Genomic DNA, 24,697 nt, shown 5'->3' on the forward strand with positions numbered 1-24,697 from the left:
AGCGGCCATAACAAGACCTGTGAGTAGCAGCCATAACAAGACCTGTGAGTAGCAGCCATAACAAGACCTGTGAGTAGCAGGTTGGGATTGAATTTCTAGAAAAGGCCACTGGTGGTGACAGGCCCTAAACTCTTTCTGCCAAATCAACTAAAGCTCATTAGTCTAAATTTTCCGATCAGAGTTATTCGCTGTTCATAACTACATTTATTTCATATTTTGATTTACTAACAACATTTTATGAGTCATTATAGCCCTCAAGATTTTATACATCAATGTGAGCGCTAGCGGCTCTAATATGTAGTAAAATGAATGGTGTTTGGGCGACAACTACTACTGTTAGTACTAAAGCCTAACTTAGCTGTCCAAAACACTCCTCCAGCAACAGCAGCTGCGCGATAGTGCGATACCACTTGCATACATAGTAGACTTCTCACGCTTGTAAACTTTCATCTTGTTCAGACTGCAAGTTTTTTTCACCTCCATCTTGCATTTGCCTGTGATATTTCTGAATAAGGATGACATTATCTGCAAAGTAAAAATCCATGCAATTTCTAACAAAATGCATCCACAGCAATTTCTGAACAATTGCTAAAATATGAAGGACTCTGACGTTGTTCTCAGAATAATCAATGGTAAGCAGTACAACCTATATCCTTGTATGTACCTATACAAAGATATAACCCGACTGCAGGTTGGAAAAACCATGGTTTTTATGAAAAAACCGAATAAACCAGGTTTTATGGTTTAAACCGGTTTTTATGATTTTTATAATTTGACCAAGGTTTTTGCAATTTCAAGTCTAATTAACATCACTATGGCTGCATAGTAGAGTATTGAACATGCATATGTAGAATCATCTGTTAAATATGGCACTGTGGAAATTATGGGAAAAAGGAGGGAAAACATGGAATTTCCAGAGTGAACCCTTACATATGAACCCAAACATGGATAGGTAGCGGTAGATACAATAAGTGACTGAATATGTGCAGTCCTTAGGTATTGGTCATAGGATAAATAAATACAGTAGGTGCAGAATTAGAACTGTTATCAGGAATGCTGGTAAGTAGAAGGGGGTGAGCACCCCTAGTAGGTGCATGATTAGAAGTATAAGTAGGAATGCTGGTGAGTAGAAGGGAGTGAGCACCCCTAGTAGGTACATCATTAGAAGTGTAAGAAGGAATGCTGGTGAGTAGAAGGGGGTGAGCACCCCTAGTAGGTGCAGGATTAGAAGTGTAAGAAGGAATGCTGGTGAGTAGAAGGTGGTGAGCACCCCTAGTAGGTGCACCATTAGAAGTGTAAGCAGGAATGCTGGTGAGTAGAAGGGAGTGAGCACCCCTAGTAGGTGCATGATTAGAAGTGTAAGTAGGAATGCTGGTGAGTAGAAAGGGGTGAGCACCCCTAGTAGGTACATAATTAGAAGTGTAAGCCGGAATGCTGGTGAGCAGGAGGGGGTGAGGATCCCTATTAGGTGCATCATTAGAAGTGTAAACAGGAATGTTGGAGAGTAGAAGGGAGTGAGCATCCCTATTAGGTGCATCATTAGAAGTGTAAGCAGGAATGCAGGTGAGTAGAAGGGGGTGAGCATCCCTATTAGGTGCATCATTAGAAGTGTAAACAGGAATGCTGGAGAGTAGAAAGGGGTGAGCATCCCTAGTAGGTGCATCATTAGAAGTGTAAGTAGGAATGCTGGAGAGTACAAGGGGTGAGCACCCCTAGTAGGTGCAAGATTAGAAGTGTAAGAAGGAATGCTGGAGAGTAGAAAGGGGGGAGCACCCCTAGTAGGTGCATCATTAGAAGTGTAAGCAGGAATGCTGGAAAATAGAAGGTGGTGAGCCCCCCATGAGTTTGCATAGCAGACATTTTGAATTTGGAAAACAACCAAGTTCTTGCATCGTGCAAACATGCATATCACAACTATTAGTTCAAATGAAATGTTAAAATTATCATGACCAATTATATGATAAAAAAGTGAGTTTGATGTCTATCTGACAATGTGCTGTTGTTACTAGGTTGAAAAATGAACCATTGTTCTCTTTTAGACAATAAGATTTTAAAGCAAAATATAGATGTAGAGCCTGTAGGACTAATTACAACTAGCTAAGGAGCAGAAAGTGTATTAGACCAAAAATGGTTCATTTATCTCAGAGGGAGGAGTTAAGAACCTTGACCTATCTTGTAGAGTGAGTGTAAGTTTTGAAGATGTGAGGTTAGCTGGAAACTTATCAAAACCGATAATCGACAAATACAAAGGTGATGGAAATAATTATACACACAGACAAGGATCCTGAATAAATCTCCCAAAGATACATTTATCCCACATAAAAAGATATTAAATATTAGGAATGCTGTTGACTGAGATGTTGGAATAGTGAGAGATACAAACAAAAGATCGATGACGCAGACCTGCAAAAATATGATGAACATATAGAGCCCTCCCATGTTCATCTGACTTGGTTTGCTGTTGAATTCTCCCAGATATCAGCACTCTATCACCTTTCTGTACATTCTCCAGCAGGTAAGCACAGACTTTAGGGTAACCTATCCATATATTGTGCCAATCAGTCCGAGATATCTCTTCCCCTACAAAACATGAGCACACATTTGACTCCACCACCTTTAATACCACACCAATATAGAATGGTTGACCGCCACCTCTATTTCCTGGTTACTTTGACATTCATTGATCTTTACAAACTCATAATAGAAAGTGATCAGTAGCAAAGCGTCCACAAAACAGTACTCTTTGTGGACACTTTGCTAACGACTCGGTTACATCAATAACAATTAATTCTTCTATTGTTTCGGTAGTGGTTGGCATGACTTTAGTGACAGTGTTTTTGAGAAGATCGATCATCACAATCATCAGAACTAGACATTGATTCGAAGTCCATACGATCTAAATCATATCGATTGTTTTCAGATTCATCCATAACGTGGTTTACAATCTGACCTGAAAACTTTAAAGCAAACTGATGAACAATGAGAACACTGTTCAGGAATGTACAACATTCCTGAAAAGTGTTGTACAATGTACAACATGTACACTGCTATTACGTTGTACAATGTACAACGTAATAGCAGCCATTAGAAAAACGTTAGAAATTAGACTTTAGAAAACTTTACAACGTTAAAATCTTCTGTAAAACTTGAAAAAGTCATGTCCACTTGCTAACTCAAAAGCTTTACGGTTTTTTATAGAATTGCCCGGATTTTGGTATTGGTGCTGATATGAAAAACTGTAATGTGAATTTTGTTGCAAGTCAATCTTTAACAACCATATATGGTTGTTAAAGGTTGACTTGCAACAAAATTCACATTACAGTTATTTCATATGAAAAGATTCACCATGTCTTACTCTATTGTGTTGTAGGTGCAAGATATGCGGAAAGGTGATTACAAGCTCTTAAAAGCTCAAAAACGAACAGAAAATCGCAGCCACACGAGACCGCCGTAGTCTGGATTCTCTTTCCAAAACGGCTCAAATGTGACAGAGCTGTGGTAGATGGTTTCTGTTTACACTTTCATGCAACCTTATTCGTCGAAATATTTTGACAAATATACTTCACGCATTCAATAAAACCATGTCTATTGTTCTTACGCGTCTGTTTTATCGTCATCGTAATGCTGTCACTTTTAGCAGTGATATCTTATAACCTACCGTAAAAATTCGTTTAATTCTTTAGCCTTAGCTTGAATGAGTACATATCATTGTCTGATAATCATTACGAGCCTGTTGGTCACCTGTGATAATCGAAAAGTGATGCAGAAATTATTCGTGAAGTATTGGGTCACATGATCAGATTACGACTTGCCGATTATACCAAACCGAAACAAAACTGTAAAGTAGCGAGCATCTATATTTGATACGGGGTCTTCGGTAAAACCCGAAGTGTTTGTCATAAACTAGTGCTACAATAAGTTTTATATTGAGCTTTTTATTGGCCTTTCAATTCACGTGAGAACATCACGTGACAAAACAATAACCAAATTTTATGGCTACGTCATCGAAATAAAGAGAATCCAATCTATGGCGGCTTTTCGTTTTTGAGCTTTTAAGAGCTTTTAATCACATTTCCACATATTTGGCACCTACAAAACAACAGAGTAAGACATGGTGAATCTTTTGATACCAAATAACTGTAATGCGAATTTTATTGCAAGTGAACCTTTAAGTATGTGAATCGGTATCGGCCATTCTTTTCTTAAAAAATCTCAAACTTGCGATACTCTTTACAGATCAACTATTGAGCAGAAAATAGTATTTTAGCTTGTTACACTAATAAAGATTATCAGCCGCAAGTTCCTTACTCTTACCTAATAAATCCGGGCCTGCTACACCATTTATTTCATGTATATACCCTGATAAACATCAACACAGCTGACGAATATTTTTGCTTTAATCAGGACGTGATCACAAATTGTGATATTTCCAAATTACGGCAATGGGATTTATTGCAGACAATCACAAACAAGATAACAAAGAAGAGACACAAAAATTCAGTGTAATATCTTTCTTTACTAGCGTAACAAAATAAATTTGAGCAGGTGATGCATAGAGTTATCTATCTCTCTCTTGATACTGACAACACATAGCTTGTTTGTTGGGTTGTTCTCGTTTTGTTGTGCTGTGAATGTAATCTGTTTCGCGCTTTTATTATATTTATTTACACATCAACTTCCGAAGACTGTCTAAATAATTATGGTCCTACAGATCATTTGATGAGCTAGTTTATGTGAGTAAACTTGCAGGTCTTACAATTGAAAAACGCTGTTCTTTAACATGTGCTTGTTGTTTTGGTTGACAACAAAAATAAATGCAAACAAATAAATGCATTAATATTTATAAATCTTTTTTATAAAAAATGGACAATTCTCTATTCAACGCAAAAGATCTGAATCAGTATCTGGATCAAATTATTTTTAATAAGAATTGGTACATCGGATCGGCAACTGAATAGGCTGGTGAATTTAGAATCAGGGCATCTCTAGTTTTTTTTTGAAACTTTGAAATTAACATCGTTAAAATAATTGATAACTGTATCCCGCTAATAATTTAAAATCTACGTAGTTTGTTGTAGCCGACGACATTAATGGGTGAAGGTGAGTACAAATGTACCTCCGCCCGAAGTTGAGTACAAAACATAGGCGATGTTAGCATCACTTTGCCCATAAAAGAACTGAATTGATTTTCCCAAAATTCTGATGAACTAGTAAATACAGCGCGACCTTCTATTTGAACATCCCCTCTAGCAAAACACCAATGTAGGGAAAGGATTGAAAATAGAGCGCCGTTGCGTTCAAATAAAAGTTTTATGTTACATGTATTTATCTTTTGTCTGCTGAGAAAATGAGTTCTTATTTATTTCAATAAATGGTCAACAGGGAACACATGAGCCATTCTTGGGTGCATTATTAATATTCATAGACAAAGGAACCTCCCTGAGGAATGTTCTCAATGACACTGAACTGGCATAAAAAAGACAGTAGAGCCCTACCTAGTGAATTCTTGTAAGAGTAGTTAGTAGCAAGAGGGAAGGTGACGGCAGGCCTTGAGGTGGTCGACAAATCTTTTGGATCCTTCCCTAGTCGACCTATCAGCCTTACCTCATTCAGATCCCCTGCAGACAGTTAGAGCATGTGCACTGATTGTTATATTAAATGCAAAGATGGTGTGTTGTACAAAGTGATAGCACCATATTTGCTTGATACGTTAATCATACCAGCCAATAGACCAATGGCTTGCTATTGTCCAGGTAGTAACAATTTAAACTCAATTACCCCAACTGCTTTTGTGCTCCATGAAGTACGCCTACTACTTCTGTCATAGCAAGTAAGTTTGGGATGTGACGAGCACAAGCTTAGGGTTTTTACCTCAGCAATTGAGTTTGGTCTGGAGTCAGCACGAAGCTAATGTTTTTAACACAGCAAGGTATGTAATAATCGCCCATGGTATCGTTACTGCACAAAAGGAATCTGAACAATCCTACCCATTATCAAGCAATTATGAATAGGAAATTATATCCAATTAGTGACCGAATCTAGCAGTTAAAGATGTGATTGCACCAAATTTTAGTTGATGTTAACAGTAAGTGTCAATGTTTTTCTATCATTTGAGATGTTGCATGTTGTTTTAGGTAATCTTACTGTCAAGATATTCGAAGAATAAATCGAAAAAAATTGATTGCGGTAAAAATGCTTAAAAAACGTGCTTAGACTTGCCCGAAATGTTGTAGTGTATATAGTGCGACAGCTTGTCTCTCTCTCTTGTCTTTACACCATCTATTGTGATAAAGGTCTAGCCCTAAGCAGCTCAATTGTCATATATCTTATTTTGTACTTGCTCTTGATTGCTAAAATAAATTTTTTAATCTAGCTAAAGATACATTATTATAAATGTCTCAAATGCCACAAATAACGGTAATTAAAGATTTGTCATATTAGTTTCCACTAAATGCTGTGTAAACATCTGAGTACCAACTACGATTCTGCCAGTCTATGGTAATTAGGTCGTCGAGTTTACTTATTCAATCGCGGCTTCTATATCAGCCAAATTCTCAGTTGCTACCCACACCGAAAACTAGTTACTAAATAAAATGAGCGAGCCGCATCTTTGAACAGAATATGTGCGAATATATGGCGAAACCAACTGCATTCCTAAACAGTCATGTATATCCAACTTTATCTAGTCACTATTACTATCAATTTAAAAATAAAAAATTTACTGGTCACATTTGATTAGTTGATTCAAATACAAAACAAATAGGTTTTCGAGTTGACCAAAATAGCGAATGCAAAAAACGCCAATTTCTTTTAAATCAATTAACCCATTGATTCCGGCAAAGGGTTAATAAAGCCATTATTGTAACTGGTTAGCGATTTATGGCGTGAACTCACCTTTGTTCACTTCGTAGTGTGCAGCATAAAAATCTTTTGAGCTCTTAACATTTGGTCAGCTGGAATTGAGTCAAACTATTCAAGAATATCTGTCAATACAGCTCTGATTACACTTCATAAATCTATCTATCAGACAAGACTTTGGCATAGGGGCAAAGAGGCTATGATGTATTCAATATGTTCTGCAAATCATGTTTGGCATTATCTTCAACATTATTACTTTATTATACCATTTTACAAGCCAACAAATTTTCATCTAAGCAAAACGGTTTCATTGAAAACATCCATCCAAGTCATGGCCGCTCACATAATTTCAACTCATACATGTATAATAGGACAAATTACTCTCTGCAGTCAACTCAAACTCTGTATGTTATGTATCTGGATATTTATTGTCATCTTTAGTCCCAAAATATGTAGCTCTCATCTCACAATGTTGTATACGCAGGTCTGTAGTGATCACCACTCTGCTCATATAAGTCCTTCTTGGTATGTCCAAAATATCTATGATTTCCTCATATGCATGATTTCCTCTAAGTCTCTCAGATGGTTTCAGACACTACGCATCTGGATACTTGGGTACTAACAAATTGTTAAACTTTGATTATCTTTAGATACATTTAGATATATTTATTGAATGTCACTTTGAAGTGATACAACATCTAGTAGCGTTATCAGCAATAAAAATACAATAAGCTTCAAAACTTACCATGGGAGTGTAGGTAGTTATGAAAGGCCATACTCAATGAACCTAGTTTTATAAGGTCTATAATCTCGTGCTCTTCTGCAACACACTTGAGACCAGTCTCAGAAATAGAATGCCATATATTATGGTTTGTACATCCATGTCTCTCTTTCCTTTGTATGACAGTTTCAACACTGACACAACTGCTCCACTGATGGCCTCACATAAACATCCTGTAATTAATAAAACTAATGTCATAAATATAATTATGTCATTCAGAAATATGTCGTTCTTACGCGCATCTACTGAAAGCTTTCAATTTTGGAGTTAGAACGAGAGTGTAAAATTACAAAATGAACAAAGGTTTAACAAAAGCATACATATGACAAGCTAACAATTCAAACTTTGTTTCTGTGAGTTAGATATGAGCATTGATTATTCCATTTTCATTGATCAATGCATTTTCCTCACTTTCCTCAAGTGGGAAGTGAACAAAAACTCTAATCATAAATCTATTTCACCAGCTAAAAATGCCAAAGAAAATTTGAAGCAAATATTATAGCTAGATGAAACAATTAAAAAGTTATAAAATGATGATTGGTGACACCAAAAAAATTATAACAAGTTTTAACTAGTTAAAGCATTCAATAGTAATAAAATTATTACCTTCAGTTTAGTGTGTGTGTATATATATATATATATATACATATATATATATATATATATATATATGAGACTCAAGGTAAAAGATAGACTTACCTTCATTCTCCTATTTTCCTCTGCATCATCACGCTGCTGATGCCTGTCGGCTACAACCATAGGCTGTCTGTCCCAATATTTAAACACCTGATGCTCAAAAAACTCTGAGCCACCTTTGAAGGAACTAGAAGCATTGTTAAAATTATGTTGTTCGTCGATAAAACGAGTCGACGCAGCACGTGCGATCTAGTAATTCAATAAATTTCCTAATAACGAGAATCTTCGACATCATGGACAATGCGTTTTACTAGCGCCAACATTTATTATGACCTATATAAAACTTCATACTGACGATTGACTAAAGAAGAAATAGTATATTTATCTCTCACGGACTATCATATACGCTCACTATACACGTCATGAATATTGCACCCGCTTGAAGATGAGCATTTTAAAAATTGATCTCTTGAAATGCTTATATCTCTGGACAGGAGACAAAAAGACAACAATGACAAAGACAAAAATGTCAATGACAAAATCTCAAAGACAAAAATGACATCAAATTGTAGCTAATGTTTTAGCCTTATATTGTTCTTAATTTCATTTGAATAACTTTAATGGTGCAATCATATCTTTAATGAGTAAACCTTGTTTTAATGCGAGTACATAGGCTAATGATACATTAGACAAGCTGTATGTAAAGAATACATACTAATAAATACCTACGGTAAGACATTGTCTGCTGATATACTCGGCATTGAGATAATCTTCGGAAGAGCTGCAAGAAGGAAGGTACATCGGTGGATACTTGACAACCATAACTTCGCATATCTACATCTATATTTCTCAAAGTTGGTCATATGTGTCGCTCAAGCTACAGCTCTATTAAAATCTTGCAATTGAAATTCCGCGTTCTGATGGATTTGAACTCACAAGAACGCTCCCGCAAGTTTTTTTATCCAAGTGCGCTACAACTGAGCTACGTAAGGCATCTTGATCAATGATGCTATCATATTCTGTATAACGTATGCACATGCTAATTATTTGAGCACTGCGCCCAAGCATTACGATGTCCCTGTTAAGAAATATTTTTGAAAGGTCCCATTACGATATCTGGTGGCAAGGTCAATTCTTTTTACGCAGACAATTGTATTATCTCGAGTAGGAATTGCCTCAACATACTCTCTCCGTTCGGTCAGACAAAGACAGTATATCTCATTTTTAGATATGTACTAGTATCGCCGCATTCAAAGTTTTGATGGATAGCTTCTGGTGAAACAGTAACTTTTTTATGCATGCACATACACTTCAATTTTATGCATGAACTGTTATTATTAATTCAACATATTCAAGATTTTTATTTTGTTTTCTCAGTTCGTATCAATTGCATTATTTCCGAATCATTTCTTATTGCAATCGTAGCAAAACAGAATTGACTTAGCTATTACAGTGGAACCTCAGTTTTCGACCACAATCCGTTCCAGGCGGTTGTTCGAAAACCGAGTTGTTCGAGATCCGAACCAAGTTTTCCCATTAGAATTAATGTATGTAAATTTTAATCCATTAGGTCGATTTAACAACTTCGGTAAAGTATTTTTTTTAACATTTTACAACATAAACTGTACTGTATAATGCATACTATAAATAAAAATGGGTAGATTTAGATCGTGTATATAATTTTAATAAAATATTTTCTATCTATCATGATGAAAAATAAAACAAAAAGTAAACATTTTGTATGCTTTGCTCTTAAAACATCAAAAACATTTAAGGTTACGATACAATACCAAAAATCGCAGAAATTGATAATGAAGCCGCAAAAAATGCAACAGATTGGTTACATCAAAAATGGTGTGAAAAAGAAAATAGAAACAGCAATGGCACATTTACTTCACATCTTTGAAGAACAATCCTCCTCCAAAACAATTTAGGGTAACTCGACTGGAGGAGTTGTGTCCCTAAAAAATATCTTCAGTAGAGGCGACGTCCCCCCAGACGGCTTCTTTTTGTAAAGAATCTATGACGCGAAACTTCACCCTTTGTTTAAGAACCTTTTGAAAGTGCCACATAACGACGTCGTTAAACGTACAAACATTTTTCCGGAGCTGTTCTGAATGTTTAATTCAAATGCGCATGCTCCAGTTTGGTCAAGAACTGAATTTATAGTCGAGATCCGAGACGAACAAATCTCAAATTTTTTGGTCAAAAACCGAGTTGGTCAAAGACCGAAGCGTTTGAGAACCAAGGTTCCACTGTACTTGCTCATTATTTCACATTTACATCTATGTAAATTACATTAATATTACAACCCTTTTATAGTTGTTTTTTTCTAATTTATTTGACCTACGCAAAACATTTTCCTCATGATATGAAGTTTGAAAGTTAAAGTTGTTTGACAAAGTTTTAAAACTTTTACAGTTGTTTTTATGTTCTCTTAAATTATTTCAACTACACAAACCCCTTTGCTCATGATATGTAGTTTGAAAGTTAGAATGGCAAATGTCGTTATATGTTAAATACTAATCAATCTTCTGTCTAAAGACTGTTTTATTACCTGGGCAACGCCGTCATTGCCCATACTACCATACTACCTACCGTAGTACTACCACAGTATCTACCATACTACCTACCGTAATACAGGCATTGCCCGTACTACCCGGTAGTACATTGCTGTACTACCCGGTGTATTGTATATAGCAACTATTTATTTTATGGTAATAAAGAAAACATACATACATTGGCGGCTCTGTGACAATATTGGACACTGTGCATAGATGACATGACTGATCTCCTGTGTTGTGAGCCTATGCTGTAACATAAAAATGGAGTGAGATGTGCATGACTAACCATTTGTAATCTAGTGATCACCCATCCAATAGGTGCTTTCATTATTGTATGAAATCACACGCAGATGTCAGGTCTGGCAGCGAAGCTCCAGCGCTAGTAACAGTTTGTCTGCAAATTATTTCCTTCAGGGACAAAAAATGTGCTTATGATAACCTTTAAAGCCAGGAACACCACCAAATAGCTACATGTGATGACAGAAAAGTCATATTATAAAGGCAGTAATTTTATATTGCAGATAGATGCTGTAAAACCTTCATTTAAATCCAGCCTCTAATACCACCATAGAAGAAGGGTAGAAAAATACAGTGCTGCCCTTTAAATGAACTGTCTGACTGCCACTTTGACATTGTTTGATCCTCATGAACCCACAATAGAAAGTGACCAGCAAAAAGGTGTTCACAAAATAGTGCTACAATATAATACATAACATAATATACATATAAATAACATAATACTTACAATGATTATAATAATACGAATAATGCCAAATCAATGACAATACATTCTTTCCTTCTTGCTGTAGTAGTTACCATGGTTATAGTCACGGTGTACCTGAAAAGCTCGATTGTCGAAATCATCAGAACTAGTCTGATTTGAAGATACTAAGGTATAAATTCGATCCATTGTCTTCAGATTCATCCATAATGTGGTTTACAACCTGCCATGAAGGCGTTGTGATGAACAATAAATATATTCTTTGTGAATACAATTTGATTTAATAGCAGCCATTGCCATTGAAGTCCATTTTCTAACTCCAAAAGCTTTAGATTTTTCTTTATAACTTAAAAGGTGACACCATTAAAATAATTAATAACTGTATCCGGGTAATAATAGTTCCTTGCTCAACTTGGTCTCATACCTCAGCATAAATGAAAATCGATTTAACAAAAATGCTGCAGCCGAGAGTGCAAAATAAAAGTAACATTAGCATTGTTTCACCGGTAAGAAGTTTGAGCAAACTTTGAGAAGTTATCTTTCCAATATTCTTATGAGTTAATCGACAAAATAAAACGCCACCCTTTATTTGAACTTCACCTCTGATACATTGCCACTATAAGAAAAAGGGTAAAAAATAACAGCGCCATGGCATTCAAATAGAAATGTTACAGTATATATCATATGTTCTGAACATACATCAGAATTAAGCAGTGTTGTATGGAAATATCACCAAAACAAAATACTAACAGAGAGTAGAGCCAGACCCCAAGCAGTACATACAAACAGCAAAATGTCCAAGACATCAAAAGATTCAATAATTAGAAACAGACCAACCAAATCAGAAACTTCAAAGTGGATGGAATTCATCACAGAAAATTAGTCAATCGTAGTGCCAGAAGACCATCAAAAGAGATTAAACCTCCACCAGACAAAACCTAGATACAAGGAGTTAGTCATGAGCTCAACCACCTATGTCTACCTTATGTACACCAGCCAGCAACATACGCAAACAAGATATATCATCACACACTTTACATACACAATTTCTGACGTGCAAAAAGACAATGTCTAATCAGGCGACATTCCCCTATGCCATAAAGCATAGGACCTCAACACTCAGCCCACTCCCCATAGGCTAGCCTTCCGATATGCGAGACATCTATAGAAGCAGGCCTCTTTTTTGAGCGCCTGCTGAAACTTTCTTTTCCCTGCCTGTAGAGCCTCTATTCTCACTCTGCCTGCTGAGTCTCTTTTACCCTGCATGTGGAGCCTCTCTTTTCACTCTGCCTGCTGAGGCCCTTTTACCCTGCCTGTGGAGCCTCTTCCTCAATCATCGAATGAGCTTCTATATCTATTATAGATTGTATAACTCTCATTTGACTGTCTGATCTGACTCTCAAGACAGAGAATGAAGATGGATGACCGTTCGAATAAGGATGTAACTTTTATTGGCTGCTTTAACCTTTTGTCACTAATTGTTTAAGAATTTTTTTAGTTGTGTACTTTAATTGTTTGACTTATAGAATAAAGAAGTAGGCCTATCTTTTACTGGTAAACATGATCATTGCTATAATACCTCTACACTTTCGCTAGTACCTGACCCAGTAATAATCAAATTAGTTCACACAAGCTAGAGAAAGGTGCACAAAAATAGCATAGTTAGAATAGAATAAAATGACAAAGCAAATTCAACACTGATATTCAGATTAACTGTAGCAAACCTAATGTGTCTATTCAAGCAATTAAACACAATAATAACAAAATAACTACTCATGCTTTAAGAACTTTCTTTAGGATTATAGGAACAATCTCACAAGTTTGACCGCCTGTACAGCAATAATTAATTTTACCTGATCGGCAGATCCCCAACTAACTTTACCACTTTTTTATCGACCAGCTGGGTTTTTACTCTGTTGATTATTACTCACTCTCAACCATTATGCGTAGACATGATACCATTCAGGATCATAAATCTATTCAATTTATGTCAAAACATTTTTCATTTGGTAGTGATACTCCCGTAGATATAGTAAACCCTAGATTGGCGAATAGCTATCATTACAATGGAGCAAAAGTGAGGCCTATAATTGGCTGTTGTTCTCACGACGTTACGTCACAGTGATGTGCATACGGCAACAGAGCCTTCAGCTGAGCAATGAGTTTAGTAGTGAAAGCATGCTTGTCCTACTAGTTTGTAAGTCATAAACGTTACAATAAGACCAAATTCTTGGTGAAATGTCATCAGAGGAGACTACAACACCCCAGGTATGTGAACCCACAATAAAAAATTTAAATACTTGGTAAACTTAACCTTTACACCTGTACTATATCATTGGTTCACGCTGTAAGTTACTACTGGAAACAAACTAACTACCAACTCAACTGAACTTACGTGTCTTATCATGGTCTCATAACAACGAACATACCTTCCTATGAATATTCTGAATTGAAAGTGAAGTGAATGATTGCTTGGGACTATCAAAAGAAAGAGTGTCTAGACTGATTACAACAACACATATTACAAACTTGTCTCTCAGCTGATAGGGTTGTAATCTAGCTTGGCATGATTGAGCAAATGCTTTTTTTGTCTCATTCCAAGTAATGTAATGATATTCATACTACTACATGTATGTATTGTCAATGTTTAGGCTAAGAAAAAGTCAAGTCGCGGCTGGTGCTGTGCCTATGAATGTTCAAGCAATCCTGAGAAATACCCAGGTCTGGCGTTTCACCGCTTTCCAAACGAGAAACGAGCTAAAACTTGTAATGCTTGGGTAAAGGCGGTGCGAAGACAGGATTTGACCCAAACATCAAGCACTGTATTATGCAGTGGACATTTTCAGAAAGACTGCTACAAGGTTCCACCAGGTATTGGATGAAAAACAATGCTAAAATCTGACACAATACCTACAATATTTACAGCTTATCCAACCTACCTTCAACCAAAAGCTGTGAAAAGACGGACACCAACCATAAGAACAGAAAGCCTGCTGAAACGTGGAAAACATTTCAGACAGCAGCCAGCACCAAAATACCTGGCCCTGAAAATACTCCCCCTAGTGATACTACTATCCATGATGATGAGCAACCTGCAGCTTCTGACAATCAGGACACACCTACAGCCTTGACAACGAGCTGCCGACGTGGTGGTAGACCTAAACAGCCTGCTGTCACACGTATCTCAATATTAAAAAGAAGAATCAAAACTCTACAGCAGAGAGTCTGTCGATTAGAGCAGAGGAACAGGATTTAAAACAATTTGATCACAATACTGAAAAAGGACAATAAACTTAACACTATAGAGCTCACATCGATGAATGGATGTCTAGGAGAATTATTGTCAAATGAAACCACAAACAAAGCTAGAAAGACTAAGAAGACTTACATCAAAAAGGTAAAAGAGTTTGCCATAACATTGTTTTATTAATCTCCCAAGGCTTATGAATACCTGCGGACACAATTTACATTGCCAAATTCACGCACTATCTGATCATGGTTTGAAACAGTAGAGTGCCAGCCTGGCTTTTTGACAGGTGTCATCAAGAATTTGAAGAATGCCATTCACAGATAACTGCTTCTAAATCTCATTTGATTCATTAGTTTGTTATCTTCCCACGACCAAACGAGCGGGAGCGAAGTTTGAGAGTTTTTATAATAAATGCATGTGCACACAACTTACGAATTTTATTCATCAACAAAGTTGCAAACCCTTGTATCGAAATCTCATCAACAAATTTAACCACTTTTCTGTGGAGTCGTTTAAGTATAATAACGATACAAAACACATACAAACCTATTTAAACATATTACCAAGTTTTTGAAGTGTCGACATATTCTTAAAACTTACCCATCTGAACGGATTATACACAAATAGACAAATTTATTTGACCAAGAATCGTTATTAAAACTTGCTAAGCCTTACTTTTATCAAAGTTAAGACCGGAAATTGAAACGCCGAGCGACAGAGAATAGAACGATTAAATCGTGCACATTTCACGAAAAAATACCGTGCACATTTCACCCGGCATTGTCGAATTGCCGAAGGTTTCTGTAATTAACGTAGGAGTACTAAAATCGTTTCATTTTTGCCGATTTCAAAGTAACTGACATTTTAAACAGATTTGAGTACTTTGGTATTCTAACTGATGAATAACGCAGTGTAAGTAAAGGAAACGACGATGATATTTTTTCTAATGATTCTTATGAGATTATTACAATATTTAATTATAAGTTTGGATGACTACAGAACAATGACTACGTAGTACAGATTTTTTAAAAATCTATATAAATATCACAACTTCTTGATATTGCTAGCTATGACGTTTTGAAATGTAAACAAAATTGTGCATTGGTTTTATATTATTACTATATTAATAATATTGGTTATTCTAATAATATCAGTGCATTTTACTTCTAATATTGGCCAATATTGCATTTCTCCTATTGCAGGGGGAGAGATATAAACATATAATCTTTTCCTTTCATTATTGCTATTTGTTGTATATAACACTCACACCCAATACATTACAGCTACCATTGCAGTTATCCTATTGCACTGCAGTGCCATTTGACTGCTAATATTGCATTTCTCAACTATCAGTACCCTTTCTTTTTTTCCAATATTTCTTTGGTCGTGGGCTGTGTGACAGTGGAATTTCTAGTTAGTTTAATTTCTATTTGGTCACTCTTTGTATTATCAATGATATAGAAGCTTCTAATTTCATTGGTATTATCCTTTACCATGTGTCTAAGATTCTTGCCTTTCTCATCCAAAGTCAGTTTTATATATTATCAATAAGATATGCAGTCTCACATGAACAAACTATGAAAAAAATTAGCAGTTTTAGTGTTAAGGCAATAGGAGTTCATAGATCAGCTGATGCTGCTGATTCACTTTGCACATCACCATGACGTTGCGTCATGCTAATTATAGGCCTCACTCATTTTGATTATTCGCATATCTAGGATTTACTATATCTCATCTTCTGAATATCTTTTACCATATTTTTAAAATGGGAGCAAACTGCAATTCAAATCACATTCTAGAAGTATGGCTTTCCACTGATTTGTCTTGGCAATATCATTAGCTACAAAAATTAAGAAAGCAAGCCAGATATTAGGATTTTTAAAGAACAATTTTTAATGATTTAAAAGCTCTTAGACTGATTGCACATAAATCTTTTATTAGACCTTTTATTGAGCATGGCTGTCCAGGGTAGAATCCATAATATAAGCAAGATATCAATAAATCAAAGTAATCCAGAGGAAAGCAGCTAGGTTCATATGCAATGCCAAAGGTTGTGACACTAGTTTGATGGATTTACTAAGCTGAGCTGCTTTAAATATCATAAGTGTTCAGCTATACTGAAATTAGCCCTGTAATTCAAAAGCCAGCTTGCTCGGAAAGCCCATGGATTAACACCCAGTGGTGAGGAGGGGAACAGAGAGCGCAGAGGAAAAGATATGGACTACGAGCGACAAAATTACAAGGCTGAGAAAGCTTGTGTAATAAAGAGCCATACTCATTCGGCAGTCACTTTACTTGCAACAATTACAGTTGTTCATGAGAGCTATTACCATAGACCTATTAACTATACTATTAACTATTAGTATAGTTAATAGGTCTATGGCTATTACTCATTCAGTGTAATAGCCGAACCCACTTGCAAGTGGCTAGTCAGCCCTGACTTCCACAACCCTAGCATCACAGCCTTGGTGGAGAACTTAGTCCCGGCCCCGTCCTGGCAGCCATACAAGATGTCAAAAAACATGGTTTTATCCTTGCAACAAAAAATTATCAGTGATTCACATTGATTTTTAGCTTTCCCAAATTTCCAGAACTTTTCAATGTTTTTGGACCAAAGCAGCAGCACTACTCTACTATACTCTACTAATATTTTGGACCAAACACAGCACCACTACTATAGCTGACGATCTCCCCTGCCACTGAATGTCTCTGTTAAATGCATAGACTTATTAACTATACTAATGTATAGTTGATAGGTTTACGGCTAAATGTAACACATACCACATGTTTTCTTCCTAGAACGATCAGGGATATAAAGCTCAATGTGTGCAATTTTTGTTAAATTTCACTCCTTTTTATAAATTATTTTATACATTGATTATTTTTGTTTTTTATTATTCATTTTATTGTTACTGTTTTATTGAGGCCGGCACAATTTATTCGATGGAATATTTGCAGGTACTATTTTACTGATACTACGCGTGGTACAAGTGCCCTAACTAGGGTTGCCAGATATCCTGTATCAGACAGGATTATCCTGTTTTTTTGTCTGTGTCCTGTATTTGACCTTAACTGTCATGTATTTGAGTTTCAGGTGAGCATTATTTTTTATCTGTTACTATTTTCTATAAATACATGTACATGTATTACATATACAACAACCATTGCAGCTGTATTGGCTATTGAATCAACTGGAATATTATATAATAATAACCTTCAATGATTGATAGATATGTAATATAGGTATCTATGCATATAACAATAGCCAAACAAACAGCTGTAATTAGTGGAGAGTTTCCTATCTATCTATTGTGGAGTTGGCAATGGAACAAAGGGAAATTTCTCTCCCCACCCCACTGATTCAGGAAAGTGCCAGCGAATTATGAAACGTTCAGCCACAGCCCACAATAAATTTGGTAGTTCATCAGTCAGCATGTCTAAGGCAAGTTCTTTGACAGCTGAATATCTTCACAATCTTCCGCCAAAGAAATCCAAGAGCTTGACAGTATATAGCAAAACATGGGAAGAGAAATTCATGTGGGTAAAACCTGTGAGCAGAGATGATTACAAAGCATGCTGCAGTCTTTGCAGCAAAGACTTCTCCATCACATCAGGAGGAGCAGACCTTAAACAGCATGATGAAACCTAGTACCATAAGAGAAGTGTAAGCTCAACTAATGATAATCAGCTGTTGTCTACGTTTTTTGCATCCACAGAAAGCTCTCAGCAAAATCAAATAACTGCTGCTGAGCTTACAAAAGTATTTCACGCAGTAAAACATAGCTTGAGTTATAATTTATTGGACTGTGATATGAAACTGGATAGGATTATATACTCTGGGAGTGTTGTTGCAGAGCAGATATCGTGTGGGCGAACAAAGATGAGGCTATTGTCAAGAATGTATTGGCAACATACAGTGTATGTACAGCTGTGCAAAAAACACGAGATGGGTTGCTAACATTTAGTATTGCGAGTGATGCTAGTAATAAAAGGAACCAAAAATATTTCCAGTGATGCTGAGATTCTACACTCCACATGTATACTCCACATGCTCTTCATTCAATCTGTTGTATTGGATTTCTATGAAGACCCTAAAGAAGACTCTGTAAGCATAGCTAAAGCTATTCAGGAATCGCTAGCTAAATTCAACATTGAAATGTCGAAGGCGACAGCGTATAGTGCTGACAATGCATCTGCGAACTATGGAGTGCACCATTCTGGTAGCCAACATCTGACGGTAGAACAACCAAACTTACTAAAAGCTAACTGTTGTGCTCATCTCATGAACAATTGCTTAAAGAATGCTGCTTCCAAATTGGGTGTGGAGTTAATAGTAATACAGGTCTTCAATCATTTTACTTCTTCAGCAGGCTGAAGACAGCAGCTTGAGGAGTTGAATTTAATGAATTTCTTGATATAGAGTGGTGTGAGCTACTAAGACATATGCCCACAAGATGGCTGTCATTAAAACCTGCAGTTGAGAGATTACTGAAAGTTTTACCAGCAGTGAAAAGTTATATTATCCAACTCGGGGATGATTGCCCAACTGCTGTTAAACAGTTACCCTAGGACACTTATATTTCGCTAGTATTTAGTTTCGTGAGTAGGACACAGAGTAAAATTTCGCTGCAACTTAATTTCGGGGCTCTGATGAGTGCGAAAATATAGTGGTGTGAAAATAAATGCAGTGGAAAAAACATTACATTCCTCAGGTCCAGTTCACTAATAAGAAAAAAATTCAATTTGGGAATAGTTCGTATTTGTAAACCACAGGTTGAAATGTGTGGGTGAGATCGACAGTTCAATTTGATCACTTGCTGCCATTTGTTTCTTAGACTATCAATGACGTCTAGGTCCCTCCCGCCGTGACTTTCACACTCGAATCCCAAGAAGAAAATAGATAGGTAACAACCAACTTCACAACCAAAACTGTATAACCCTTACGCCGTCATAAACGCATTTATGCGTTTTCTAGGAGCCACTGACATAAACGCAGTTTCTGACTTTCTCAGCAATTGTCTGGTAACCTGATTTTATTATTTGTTGACCACATAACCCACGGTCTTTAAGTGTTTTATGAAATTGACTGTGTTGTCCGAAGATTTCTCTATAAAATCAGCCTAAAACAACGAAGCAATTTTAAACTTTTGTTTGAGAATTTCTAATCTAAAAACGAACATTTTTCTGTGAGTTCATTAACTACCCCGCACGAGTCATAAAACAGGTAATTAGTTGTTGATGACATAACAGACAATTTAGATTTTCGTGGTTATACAGATAATTAAAGTAGAACTTGAAAAATACTGTATACATATCATGAAGCAATATCGGCAATTTCGGTAAAATGGCTGGCACTAGGCCGGTAACGAATTTGTACATGATTGGCAGTGAAAGAGATAATGTGGTTGGACCTGATGAGGGTTGATATTGTTTTTGGATAGTAATAAAATTCATCACTGCAATAATTATTCTTCAATTTTACGACTTCACCTACCAGACTTTCATCCTCATCAGTTACAAATTCGGTGACTAAACTGATATTGCTTTGCCATGCTGCTCAGTTGGTGTATTAGCTATAATGAGTTTACCAGAAATTTCCCATTTATCCTAACCACAGACGAAAGTTGCCGGCATTTCTAATATGACGATTTTATTGTGGATATCAACGAACAAAGCTATTTAACTTCGCGTTTTCGCTCGTTCGTTATGATAGTTTAGTTTCGCTCATTAAATCTTCGCGAGAGGATTACACCGCGAAAACGCGAAAGTTAGATGCCGCGAATACATAAGTGTCCTAGGGTACTGAAACTCAAAATGGACAGAACTGACAATCCTCAAACAAAGGAATGCATTATGGAACTTTATCTGAGCTTCATATCAACTATTACCACTGTATTTGAGAAGGCTATTCTGCAACTCGAGAAGGACAATGGTACAATAATGGAGCTTTAAGGCATTATGAATGGACTGAGAGGCTCCTTGAAAGACAGAATGGAAGACAAATTCTTTGGTAGCGCAATGAGAACAATATTGAGTAAATTGAGCACCAATGAACACCGGATAATCACCCCAGATCTTCTTGGATTCCTAGGCAATGGTGTGCATGTATAATGCTGCATACTATGATAAATGATTACCTCCAAAAATAACAGCCATTTTATTTGACACGTTTTGGATCAGTTGAAGTTAAAAAAAGCGTAATGGGTCACATACATGCATACAGCATACAATACAAATAATGCAAATTACAAGATTGTTCGTGTTTTTTAGCGATTGCCTACCTAAAGAAATAGTTTGACTGACAGACGGCACTGATAGAAGGCATGCCTAGCTACCAACACATGCTTGACTTGAAAAGGATTTCAATCTAAGCCATGTAGATGAGGATGTATTGTACGAGGAGCAAAGGGGTATCAAAAGAATTCCCTGGGATAACGTCAAGTCCTTAAGCTCCCCAGCTGAGAAGTGAAGTTACATCTTGAATAGCCCACCACTATTTCCGGAAACAACTAAGCTTGTATCATGTATACTCTCCATACCAACCAGCAATGAGCGTGCGTATTTTCACTCATGACAGCCAAATGAACAAAAGAAAGAAATAGAGCATTAACTGTATTTAAAAAATCAGAGCTGTAAGTGGTATGCAATATGAAAATAGACTGCAAAGCATTTTATGCTGCTGTACTAAAAGATGATGCATTGCTAAAGAAGTGCAGACAATCAACCAAATATTGTGAGTAAGACTGAAGAGAAGAAGAGACAATGCATGTTAAGTAGGGTCTAATATACACTACCGTACAGCATTATATGTATGCATATCATTATTATATTAGTATATATATATATATATATATATCATGTCCTCATATCATGCATTTACCATTTAACTATATATGCAAGACACTATACGCTATACACTTTCAAATACAGAACCCACTAGCCGCCACCATATGTCCTGTATTTTTTGTTCATCCATATGGCAACCCTAGCCCTAACGTCCTAATCTAATCTAAAATTTTCCCACTACACCCTTCTAGAAAGAAGGAAAGGCGTGGGAACTCTTTTATTACAAAAATTCTTTACTAAAAACCTCTCAGGTCTCTAGTTGTTCTCGACCAAAAAGAATTAAAAAATGCATTTGTCCGGATTGTTGGCACAAACAGACCTGTTTTCTGTCGAGTGTTGTGGTGCTTGATAGTATTTTTAAAATCAGGGACCGTAAAGTTCCTTTCCACTGCTTTTAAATAAAATGCACACCTAATATCTTTTCGCCGTTTAGCTAAACTCTCGATCCCTGTATTTGCTCTGATTTCTGTAAAACTGACTTGCCCCTTTAGTTTAAAAATGAACCTTAAAGCGGTGTTCTGTATTTTCTCAAATCTTTTGATATCTTTTTTCATAAACGGGTCCCATACCGTGCAACCGTACTCTAAAAGTGGCCTCACCAAAGAAAAATAAGCAATTTGCCGAGTTTTTGAGTCAGCATGCTTTAAAACTCTCCTTAGCATATGTAATGTTCTATTAGCTTTGCTTATTATTTTTACATAGTGAATTTCCCATTTCAGGTTATTTTGCAACTCAATGCCAAGATATGGATGTGAATCAACATTGTCTAAACGTTGGTCACATAAAAAATAACTTGCTTTTGAATTCGACTCTCCAACTAAAAGAACAGCACATTTAGAAACATTAAAAGTCAATTGCCACTCATTGGAATACTTTTGGAGTACCCTAAGGTCTTGTTGCAATACCGCTTTGTTGACACTGGAATTAAATAAAAGAGTATCGTCAGCAAACAGTCGGCATTCTGACACCATAAGGTCTGGCAAGTCATTAACGTACAATAAAAAAAGAAGGGGTCCCATAACTGACCCTTGGGGCACTCCTGAGTTAATTGGACAAAATGGAGAGTTGGCATCTTCCACGGAAACAAATTGCCTTTGGTTCGATAAAAAATCCTCTATCCAAAAAATAAGATTTTCATTTATACCGTAATAGTTGAGTTTGAGTAAAAGTTTACGATGATTCACAGTATCAAATGCCTTAGAAAAATCTAATATGATTACATCTGTAATAATTTTATTATCCAGATTAGAAGCAAGATCGTTAATTGTACAAACAAGCTGAGAATCACAAGATCTTCCACTTCTAAATCCATGCTGACTATCGTGCAAAATGTTATATGTGTTTAAATGATCATGAATTTTAGAAGATACAATATGTTCGAGAAGTTTACAAGTAATGCAAGTCAAAGACACTGGTCTGTAGTTAGTGGGTAATTCTTTACTTCCTTTTTTATAAATAGGTATGACCCTAGCAACTTTCCAGATTGATGGTACGGTGTAACTGTCTAACGAGTATTGAAAAATCTCCGTAAGACATGGAGCTATAATGCGAGAAAACAGTTTTAAGACTTCACTAGACAAATAATCAGGTCCCCCAGTTTTGCTTTCCTCAAGATTTTGCAACAGGTCAAATACTCCTTCTCTAGAAATTATCAAGTCAGTTTTATCTTTAGGTATATCCACTGGTTTCATTTCAGGTGATTGGCCATCATCTTTGACAAAGACAGACTCAAAAAAGGAACCCAGAAACATAGCTTTCTCAGCTGGTGTTTGAGCCAACTTATCATCATATTTAAGATCTGGAATGATGTTGCTTGCATTGCTTCTCTCTTTTAGGTAGTTGAAAAAAGGTTTACTATTGCCAGTGAGTAGTGGTTTGTATAGTCGTGTATGTAAATATGATCTCTTAGCTTGTTGCACTAACTTTTTATTGGATTTTTTCATACCTTTGTATTTTTTTATAGCATAGTATGTATTTTCACGTTTCATTTTTCTGTGAAGCATTCTTTGCTTATTCATATTTTTTTTGATATTTGCAGTCATCCATTTTGGATCATTTTGCTGGGTTTTCAATTTTTTGGTAGGTATACATTTGTTTCTCAGCTCGTTGATACCGTTAATAAACAGGTCGTAGATACTACTTATGCTTTGTTTGTTTTTTATCATAGAAGAAATTAGTTCTTGATACTTGGGAAAAATTGATTCCGCTTCTTCCATATTTGTTTTTAAATACAACCAAATAATATCTGTTTCTGATTTATAAATATCTGGAGTCAAATCAAGTTCCATAGAGATAATACTATGGTCACTATACAGTGGCTCTGATACCTCAACCCTAGATACAAAAAAAGTGTTTGTAAGGACTAAATCTAAAATGTTTCCTTTAATGTGGTAGGCTGGTGAACATGTTGTTGCAAATTTAACTCTGCTAATTTATATAAGAATGGGTTACAGAGTGAGAAATTGCTATTACTCTTGTAATGATCCCAATCAATTTGGGGAAGGTTAAAGCCTCCGCAAATACAAAGTGGATCTTTCTTGCTACTCATTGCTTTTCCTATTTCTTCGAGTAAGCTTGGAATAAGCAATACATCTTTATTATTAGTAAAGATAATATACGTCCATAACACTCGTTGTCTACAATTTAGACCACTCAGGCAAAATATATTTTCTGTATGATAAAAGGTTTTTGCAATGGATTTTCAATATTTGTAAGTAAGTTTCAGCATATACTTGAAATCACAGCTTCGCACTACAGCTATTATGGCATTCAGTAGCAGATGGACCAACGTGCAAAAACAATTGCAGTTATTAAATTACACGAAAATAGACCCTAATCCTTGCTAAGGCACTTTTAGTTATTTACCCTTAATAAAACCTTAAAAACCAAAAGGTTTTGAAGCTTTTATAGCTCACAATTGATATAAAACAGCATTATATACAACAGAGGAAATTTGTTAACAGAATACGATATCGCGAGGAGATAGTTTAGTAGACATCGCGCAAATAAAGACTTCGCGGACATGTTACACGCTTACACTG

General features: G+C 36.1%; 1 protein-coding gene across 1 annotated transcript; it reads right to left on the reverse strand.

Moving 5' to 3' along the window:
- Positions 1 to 168: 168 nt before the first annotated feature.
- Positions 169 to 24,621, reverse strand: LOC137386797 (single-stranded DNA-binding protein, mitochondrial-like). The gene is made up of 6 exons (XM_068072945.1): positions 24,522 to 24,621; positions 11,015 to 11,087; positions 9,005 to 9,056; positions 5,496 to 5,618; positions 2,404 to 2,580; positions 169 to 525 (listed from the first exon to the last, which is right to left on the reverse strand). Exons 2-6 carry the CDS (start codon positions 11,057 to 11,059, stop codon positions 431 to 433), a joined length of 492 nt encoding a protein of 163 aa, XP_067929046.1. The 5' UTR covers positions 11,060 to 11,087; positions 24,522 to 24,621; the 3' UTR covers positions 169 to 430.
- Between the last annotated feature and the right edge of the window lie 76 nt (positions 24,622 to 24,697).

Source organism: Watersipora subatra, chromosome 2 (genome assembly GCF_963576615.1).
Source record: "Watersipora subatra chromosome 2, tzWatSuba1.1, whole genome shotgun sequence".
In the NCBI taxonomy this organism is placed as follows: Eukaryota; Metazoa; Bryozoa; class Gymnolaemata; order Cheilostomatida; family Watersiporidae; genus Watersipora; species Watersipora subatra.

What these genes read in the sequence shown, in the direction of transcription:
- LOC137386797 (XM_068072945.1), bottom strand. Translation starts at nt 11,059, where the DNA reads ATGTCATCTATGCACAGTGTCCAATATTGTCACAGAGCCGCCAAT. An exon ending in TCAGCAGACAATGTCTTACC is followed by an intron (nt 5,619 to 9,004) that starts GTAGGTATTTAT and finishes AACTGTCTGCAG; the next exon opens with GGGATCTGAATGAGGTAAGG. An exon ending in TGTTCATCATATTTTTGCAG is followed by an intron (nt 526 to 2,403) that starts GTCTGCGTCATC and finishes TTTACTTTGCAG; the next exon opens with ATAATGTCATCCTTATTCAG.